This window comes from Dendrobium catenatum, unplaced genomic scaffold, assembly GCF_001605985.2.
Source record: "Dendrobium catenatum unplaced genomic scaffold, ASM160598v2 fragScaff_scaffold_621, whole genome shotgun sequence".
Classification (NCBI taxonomy): Eukaryota; Viridiplantae; Streptophyta; class Magnoliopsida; order Asparagales; family Orchidaceae; genus Dendrobium; species Dendrobium catenatum.
In genome coordinates this window covers 20,377,343-20,387,252 of record NW_021319083.1, presented here as the reverse complement: position 1 = coordinate 20,387,252, position 9,910 = coordinate 20,377,343, and the positions used below count along the sequence as shown (strand labels likewise).

Here is a 9,910-nt window from a genome sequence, read left to right as displayed (position 1 = left end):
ATGCTGAGTGTGTGATTGATCGTGGATACCGGATTGGAAAAGCGTTAGAGGGAGCTGAAGACACATGCAGGAGCCATATGAGGAGAGAGGATGTGCCAGGGTTCCATTTGCCTCATATGCACATCTCAATCTGGTGGTGATTCATTAGTTGCGCTGAAGAATGATCTTGGGACTGTCTCATCGCTCTGTGCTGAACGGCTGGTTTTCTCCAACGAGAAATGGTGAGTTTTGGTTTACTTCCTTCCGACTGAAGTTCGTATTCAGCTGATTGAACATGCAACTTCTTAAATTCCACTTAATTTCTGTGAATCAAACATTACAAAAAAAGTCTGAATCAACTTAGCAAATGCTGATGTATGGAGCTATATCGGAGATCAAAAATACAGACTTAGCATCTTCCAACCGAATATCTCATTTTCCACTCCAAAAGCAGAATCAAAAATGTCTGTTTCATCTCCAAATCAGCCACTCCATTTTGCCGCTAAAATCCGTCGTTTTCAGTTCGCGCCATTTTCCCAAACCGTGTCGTTAGATGAGAAAAAATGCGCAGATGAATCAGTAGCACGCCAATATTGATCGCACGTTCCATCAGCGATTCAAATGGCCGTCAAAAAGTGACGTTGGGCAAAGCAAAGACGGCAAACAAACGCGTTCCTCGTTGGAGAATGCCCTTTGACCTGAATTTTTATTCATTGCCTTCTAGATATCTAAGTGTACTATTATTGAATGACTTGAGACAAAGTCATTATTTCCGCCACGCTTAGATCCTCATTAGGGCACTCAACCGATAAATCTCATTTTTCACTCTAAATGACCAGTGAAAAAAAAAATGCCTGATTCATTTCAACCAAACTCCATTTTCCGCAAACTCATATTTCTCCTCTTTCATGCGTTTTTCCGCAAATCCTTAGAGAAGGAATACAGTGCGAAGTGACAACGTGATATTGGCGCTCACTGTTCACCCGCAACCAAATTGCAGTAAGTTTGCCATTCGCTATTAGCTCTGCAGCCGAGCCATCATGCATTTTGAACATTTGATTGAAGGAGCTTGACTACTACAATTAAAAAAAACAGAAACAGAACATTGTTGCCATCAATATTCCCTTCAATTAAAACTCAGATGAACAAATATCCTTAAAAAAACCCATACCATTTAAGAAAAAAAAAAAAAAAAAACTTTACATGAGAAAATCCATGAACCCTAAGAATAAAATAATGACAGAAGGACTATCAAGAGAAATAATCAATCACTTGGAGGTGAAGTTGTGTTATGCTAAGAATATAGATTATATATAATATATATATTTATTATATTTTTTTATTTTAAATTTTTATTATATATAATATTTTGTGCGGTGTGTGAGATTGAAGGGGATTAAAGATTTATCAAACAAATATCTTTTATCTTATGATTTTTGATTAATATTGGTCAATATAACTCCTTGGAAAACAAAATGAAATGAGACAGAGTTATGAGAACACTTTCTTATGAGAAGAACATCTTCCCTCTAGTTGACATTGATAGGTGTCTGTCATAAACTTACATTGCTTGAAGATTTCGGACTTGAACGAGAGATGCCGAGATAAAGAAGTTTTCTTTCCTGTCAAATCATGAACTTTGGAAAGACTAAAATGTTTGGTTGGTTTAGTCGGCAATAGTATGAATTTCGTGCTCACTTTAATTATATGGTGAATCGCATAAATCTTATTGCTAAGTAGTTATATAATAAGATACAGGGAAATTGAAAATGCTTAATAAATTTATTTTAGTTTAATAAATATTAAAAAAAAAACATTTGGTCAATTTCAAATTATTCCGAGTGCTCGCAGAGTGTAGAGTGAGTTTGCTTCTTATGCGACATATAGGGAATATATATAGAGCTTTGAGTTTGAGCCAGAGCTTACTATTGTGGCTCATTATTTCAATCATGAGCTCGATTAGCGAGCTCGTTTGAGTATTACACTCAGAGTTCTCTTGCTCACTTACACCTATGCAAAAGCGGCTATAGAAAAAGTAAACATAACAACAATAATCTAAGCCTTATATCTCACTAATAGTTTCAGTTATTAAGAATCATTTTTCTCCTATTGTGTATCTATTAAGAGTCAATTCTCAATTAAATTTAAAATGCAAGTCATGTTAGTATTTCTAAGTCTTTTAGGTCTTACATCTACCTCTCTTAATAGTCAAGTGTAATAGTCTACTCTACCTAACTAGATCAAAGGGTTGACATGTTTGTATACCAAATCATCTAGGGCGACTCTCTCAGTGCAAATCTTTTATTCCTACTAGAATACCTACATCTAGAGCTAACCTTGTTTCATAGGTATATGCTGCGTCTCAACATTCATCTCTAAGAGTAAAGTTTTCTCATTCACCACGCAATCTCTCATTCTCTGTGTAATACTTTAACTTATGTATTTTCTCTTTATTTAATGTCAACATTCTCTACATAAAGTAATTGTAAAGTCTCACACGCACTTATATGAATTTTATCATTAAGTTGAGGAGGTACTTTTCGTAACATCAAACAGGTTCCGATGCATGCCTACCACATTCAACCATCCAACTTGAATTCTACTAATAATATTCCATTTGTATTCACTAACAACCATTAGAAATAATAGCATCTATAGATATGTTCAATGTGTGCTCTATTAATGAGTTAAATTTCCTAATCAGTTCCCTACTAAATCTATTACTACTAAAATTACGCCTCCTTATATTCTATTATTAAATACTCAAAACGAAACCTTTCGACTCAAGATTATCTCCATAATTAAGTCTTAACTCCCCCTTCCAAGTCTTTATCAACCTAAGAAACGATAATCTACAAAAAATAAATATAGGTATGCCTCTGCAAAGACTAGTAAGAACATTCGTGACTAAAACAACGAATATAATGAGCTTTAAAGCTAATCTTGATTAAATCCCATAAGATGGAAATTCTGGTTCAATCACAGTTGTTCTGACAATAATACTCTATGCATACATCCTTAAGTGACTTAGCTATAACATTATAACCCTCTCTTTCTAAAATCTCCATTGCAACTCTATTCTATACTTTATCATAAAGCATTTCTTCTAAAACTCCAAAAAACATATGTAATCCTTTTATTTTCACTAAGTACTTCTCATCAAACTCTCAATAAATGTATACGCTTCCATAGTAATTCTACCGGCATGAATCTAAATGATTTTTAAAACATTAGCACACGACATACCATATGCCAGTAACTCGTTTCCCAAGTTTGGCAACTATGAACAATTAACTTAAGTCTTCTATATATTCGCACACTCTTGTGGCATCACTTTATTCTTAAAAAGGAATCAACACGCTCCTCCACTCATCTGTAATCTTGTTAATCTTCAAAATAATATTGAAAATTTGGTTACAGCAATAAATTCCGTTTCATCTCATCTAGCATTTCTACATCTCACTTGAATATTCATCATAATCTCAACATCTTTTCTCAACTACTTATGCTTTTCTTTTAAATCGATCTTAAAGTTGGTTTTACTAATATGCAGAATAGAACAACAATCATCTACTGTTCAGTTAGGATGTTAGATCTTTATTAGTTGTCGTGATTCATCACAATCTTCATTGAAAGCTTAAAAAAATTTCATTCATATTTGCTTGGAAATATTTCTTCCTAATAAAAATACAACTTTTTGGATCTTCCATGTTTAATGCATTTCAATTGAAGTAAGTTTTTTTACTTATGCTATCTCTTTGGCTTAGCTAGTTTATGCTTACAACCCACATCATCTAACCCTTATATAATTTTAAAGTTATAATTATTGCGTATCACATATTTTGTTCTATAGATTCTGTACGCATCTATATTATTTTCAATTTATCGAGTTTTTACATCAAACTAAATTTATAATAAAGCTTCTATCTTTTATATTCTTATATCATTTATTCAACCTAACTATTTTTCTATTAGGACATTATTCTTTTGATATCCTAACAATCTATAATATTCTTATGTACTATATTTTTCACATAAAAATATTTCTTCATTCAAATCAAACATTCTTAAAGATCTTGAATCTTATTTTTCAAAAAATTTTTGTTAGATTGTTATCCTTTAAATGCCCCATCTACTCCTAGATACATTTACTTATTTATTCATATTCCACCTCATAAGAAACGCGCGGTTGTAATTCATGATTTCATCAATTTCTTAAATCAAGTTTGCTATCGATTTGCACCAATCTCAATATACAAGCAAGAATAAAACTTCCACAAGCATGTCATAAGATCATTAAAAAAACCCTTGATTGATTATTCGTTTACTTATCTAGCTTAAAATATTAATAAAGCTCATTTAGTTTCCTACAGGCTTCAACGACTATTTACCAAAATTTGATATTGTATTAAGGTTGTGCCTCATTACATATTTTCGCATTAACTGTGATGAATTTTCAGATTCTATCAGACAATTACATTAGGGCATTAGCAGATTGATGATCATAGTTTTTGGCTAATCCCGGAACTCAGTATAGCCTTTTCCATATTAGAAACTAACTATCTTTACTTCCTGTAATATGACTTCCTGCACACTGCGTGGCTTTTATTTATTATTTTGTAAAAGCCACCAGTGGTCCAGAAGCATATTACAGAAGTAAAAGATTCAGTATTTCTATAATGGAAAGGCTATACAGTTCCGGGATCTAGCAAAAACCTAAATCATCAATCTGCCTATTGCCTAATGTAAAATTGTTGAATAGGAATCATGAAACTTTCATAAACAAGTAATGCGAAAATATGTAATGAGGCACACCCTGTAATTACAATACAAAATTTTGTGTATATAGTCTTGAAGCAGTAGGAAAAAAATGAGCTTTTTTAATGTTTTAGCTAGATAAGTAACAATTAATTCAATCAAATGGTTTTTTTAATGAATCTTATGCATGCTTGGTGGAGATTTTATCCCTTTGCCTCTAATTGAGATGGGTGCAAATCGAAGCAACCACTGATTTATGAAAAATCTGATGAAATCATGAGAAAGTACCGCAGTTAATTTATGAAGAGTGGAATATGAAAAATAAAGTAAATACTATCCTAGGAGTAGATGGGGGCATTTAAAGAATATTAACAAAATTATTTTTGAAAAATAAGATTCAAGATCTTAAGATTTTAATTGTGAATGAAGAAACTAATTTTATGTGAAAAAAAATAGCTAGTAATATTAAGAATATTATAAAGGATGTGTTAGGAGTATCAAAAGAAAAATGTCCTAATAGTAAAAATAGTTAGCGGTGGAATAAAAAAGTATAAGAAAATATAAAAAATAAGAAGCTTTATTATAAAAATTGGGTTGAATGTAAAAACTCGAAAAATTGGAAAATATATAAGATGCCCGTAAGAAATCTAAGAAAGCAATATGTGATGCAAAGAATTTAACTTTAATAATTTATATAATTGGTTAGATGCTGAGGGTTGTAAAGAGATAGCATAAGTAAAAAACTTAACTCAATTGAAATGCATTAAGCATGAAGATCAAAAAGTTATTTTATTAGAAGAAAATATTCAACAAATATGGATAAAATATTTTGTTAAGCTTTTCAATGAAGATTGTGATAATACGACTGACTATAGTGATCTTAACACCCTAAATGAAAGTAGAGATTGTTGTTTCTATCGGAATATTAGTAAAACCAAAGTTAAAGAGGATTTAAAGAAAATGAAGTGTGAAAAAGCTGTTGGATTTGATGATATTCCAATAATGCTTAAGAGATGAACAAATTTATTGGCTTACCAAACATTTTAATACTATTTTTAAGAATAAAAGTGATGCACAAGAGTGTGCAAATTATTGAAGAATTAAGTTAATGTTCATAGTTCAAAACTTTGGGAGAGAGTTATTGAGCATAGGTTATGTCGTGATGCTAATGTTTATCAAAATCAATTTAGATTCATGCCGGGTAGAATTACTAAGGAAGTTATACATTTATTGAGAGATTTGATGGAGAAGTATAGTGAAAATAAGGAGGATCTACATATGTTTTTTTGTTGATTTAGAGAAAGCTTATGATAAAGTTTAGAAGAGAAGCGCAATGGAGAGTTTTAGAAAAGAAAGGGGTTAATAATGTGATGCGGACATCCAACCGTCCATGGCTATCCGAGGAGCTGAAGATCAACGGCTGTCATCGTCCCACGTTATCTTATATTTTATTTGTAATTTTTAAATTTTTATTATAAATTTTCCGTTTTTACCCTCACTTAAGAGGGTCGTCCTATGTAAGCCTTAGGGGCATATGTGTCTTGTTTTAGTTTCTTAGGCCTATATATAGAAATTCAGATTTTATTAAATCTTTGATTAGTAATGTGGGCCCCACTCTACTTATGACAAATAACATCCTCCCTCTCTCTATGTGGCCGGCCCCCTCATTGGGCATAATCTCTCTCCTATCTCATTAATAGCCCCCCTCATTAAGCCTCCCTAATTACCTCCCACAATTCCCTCTCATCCAATTTAATTCTCCCCATTAAATTTGAATTTAAATTCAAATTCATCCCGCCAATTCCACTTAATTTGAAATTTAATTTCAAATTTTCATTCTCTCTCCCCAAATTGATTTGGGATTTAATTAATCTTGCCACCTAGGAAAGTAAATGGCATTTATGTTTTACATCATAATGTTTATACTTAAGTCATTAAGATATGTATGCAAGAGATATTACTTTTGTTTAAACACAAGGTGATTGAACCAAGAATTTCCCTATTTCGGTTGGATTACATCAAGGATTAGCTTTAAGCTCATATATTCTTGTTTTAGCCAATGAATGTTCTTACTAGTCCTTTGCAAGAGGAGGTACCATATTATATGTTTTTTTGCTGATGATATTTCTTCTAGTTGATAAGACTAGAGGGGGAGTAAACTTTAGTTATGGAGGTCAATCTTAGAGTCGAAAGGTTTTCGTTTGAGTAGATTTAAAATCAAATATAATGAGTGTAATTTCAGTAGTAATAGATCTAATTGGGGGACTGACTTTGGGAATTAACTCATTAATAAAAGCACACATTTTAAATAACTTAGGTCTATTGTTCTGAGTGATAGTGAAACAAATAGGAATATTATTAGTAGAATTCAAGTCGGATGGTTGAAGTGGAGGAATGTATCAGGCCTATTGTGTGATAGAAAAGTACCCCTCAAACTTAATGAAAAATTCTATAAGATGGTGGTGAGATATACAATACTTTATGGAGCAGAATGTTGACCATTAAAAGAGAAACATACAATTAAGTATTGCAGAGATGAGGATTTGCGGGTGGATGAGTGACTTTACTCTTAGAGATAGAATGTGAAACGAGCATATACGTGAAAATGTTAGAGTAGCTCTAGTGGCAAATAAGATTAGAGAGTCGCCTAGATGATTTGATCATATAAAATGTCAACCTTCTGATGACTCAGTTAGGAGAGTAGACGTATTAAACTTGACCTATGTTAAGAGATGTAGAAGTAGACCTAAAAGACTTAGAAAATACTAAAAATGACTTTTATTTTTTTAATTTAATTGAGAATTTGACTCTTAATAGAACACAATGGAGAAAAATGATTCATATAGCTGAACCTATGTAGTGGGATAAAGGCTTGATGTTGTTGTTATTGTTGTACTTTTTTTACTAGCTGCAATTTTGCATAGGGTGTAAGTGAGCCAAGATGACTCATGAGCAACTCAAACTAGACTCGCTAATGAGCTCATGAGTTGATTTAATGAGCCACGAATTCAAGCTCGAGCTCACACTCAAGCTCCTATATCCTACAAGCTCGAGATTAAGCACAGCCAAACTCAACTCATAAACTTGACGAGCCACTCGATTAATTTGAAAATTGACCAATGTTTTTTTTAATAATTTATTAAACTAAAATAAATTTATTAACCGTTTTCAAATTTCTTGTATCTTATTCCTATAATTTACTTACAATAAGCATTTATGCGATTCAACCAATAACACTTAAGTTGGAGCACGAGACTCATCCTATTGCTCTAAACCCAAACACAAACATTTTAGTTCTTTTCCAAAGCTCATGATTTCCCGAGCAAGAAAACCTCCTTTCAATCCTCGGCCATTCAAGTCCGAAATCTTCAAGCAAGTGTGAGTTGAGACAGACACCTATCCAATGTGAACTACGAGAGAAGATGCTTCTTCTTAAAGGCAAATGTTTCTCCTCTCGTCTCATTTCATTTTGTTTCCAAGGTATGTTATATTTGACCAATGATTTATCTAAAATCAAAGATAAAAGATTATTTATTTGAGATCTTTATCTCCTTTCTTAGCATACAACACTTCCAGTCCTCCAAGTATTGATTATTTTTCTCTTGATACAAGTCCGTCATTCATATTTATCTCTTAGGGTTCATTGGATTTTCTCAGTTGTAAAGTTTTTTTTTTTTATCATTTCTTAAAGGCTTTGGGAATTTTTAAAGGATATTTGTTCATCTTGATTTTATTGAAGGAAATTATTGATGGCAACAATGTTCTGTTTTCTTTTTTTTTTTTTTTGTTAATTTTAGTAGTAATAGATCTAGTGGGAGGACTGTGAGTTTGAGTCATCAAGTCATTAATAATAGTACACACTTTAGATATCCCAGAAGGCAAATGAATAAAACATCAGGGCATAGGTCCTGGTAGTTTTGATCTCCGGTATAAGAGCATCCATAAACTTGAGCATTTGCTAGGTTGATTCAAAACCTTTTTTCAGTAAAGTTGGATTCACAGCAACATTACGTAAATTTACCAAAAAAAAAATTACAATTGAGAACTTACAGTAAGAAAGAAGTATACCAAAACTCACCTATTTCCTCTGGTAGAAAACCAGCGTTCAGCACAGAAGCGATGAGCAGTCCCAAGATCATTCTTACAGCTGCAACCTAACTGAATCAGCACACCAGATTGAGATGTGCAATCGGAGGCCAAATGGCACACCCTGCACATCCTCTCCTCCTCATTGCCCCTGCATGTGTCTTCAGCTCCCTCTAAGCTTCTTCCAATCGGATCCACATCAATCACAACACTCGCATCTCGTACAGACGCCTCTGATTTCGACGAAACGAGCTTAATCTCTTCTTTGTGCGAAGAAGATTCTGCGGCCTCGCCGTCCTTTCCTGAGCCAGAATCCATTTGATCTCTAGCTCAGAAAGCAGAAGAGCGCAAACCCCTAACTACAAACGAATCTTTGCAAGCCCACCGTCTAAGCAGAACCCTAACAAGGGAAAATAATCAAAAAGATCAATCCTTTCGTAACATTAGGGCAAGGAATTAGAGTATCTGCGAGCAGAAAAAGGTTAATCGGCGGGAGCAATCCCTTCGGATTCTTGGCGTGTTGTCCACTGCGTCGGAAGAAAAGTGGGAGATTTGGAGAGATTGACGGGAGCGAAGAGTGGGAGCTCATCGATAGCTCGGGCGGGAATTACGAATCAATCGGCTTAAATTAGCGGTTTTGATGGACTGCGAGAAATTTGGCATTCGCATGTTCACAGTTTATTATTATTATTATTAAGCTTTTTATATATTTTTTTATACGTCACCTATTTAATTCAAGACTGACAGTTTCAGTTTTTGTTTTGACATATTAATATTGTTGGTTAAAATTTTGTATTACACTAATTTAAAAGAATTAATAAATTATGAATTCACCATATATTTTTTCATCTTAATAATTTGTTTTGGAAAATTAGTTATGATGCTCAAGGATGAGAATCTGTCACTAATGCACATGTCAATAATACAAGTTGATTGCTGATGTTAAAATATCATAAATTCAATTATTGAAAAAATTACTTGAATATAACTCTGCAAAATAAATAATTTTTTCAATATCATAAGTGAAAAATGAATTATTTCAATTTAAGCATGCAACATAGTGAATCAAGTCAATACTAACTTTAGG

General features: G+C 32.8%; 1 protein-coding gene across 1 annotated transcript in view; it reads right to left on the bottom strand.

Annotated features, from left to right (window-relative positions):
- Positions 1–9,473, bottom strand: part of LOC110111491 (E3 ubiquitin-protein ligase MARCH2) — a 16,916-nt gene extending 7,443 nt beyond the window's left edge. Inside the window, exon 1 of the mRNA XM_020843398.2 lies at positions 8,816–9,473. Within this exon, the coding sequence (XP_020699057.1) occupies positions 8,816–9,141 (326 nt within the window). The 5' untranslated portion in view covers positions 9,142–9,473. The remainder of the gene's footprint in view (positions 1–8,815) is intronic.
- Positions 9,474–9,910: the final 437 nt, after the last annotated feature.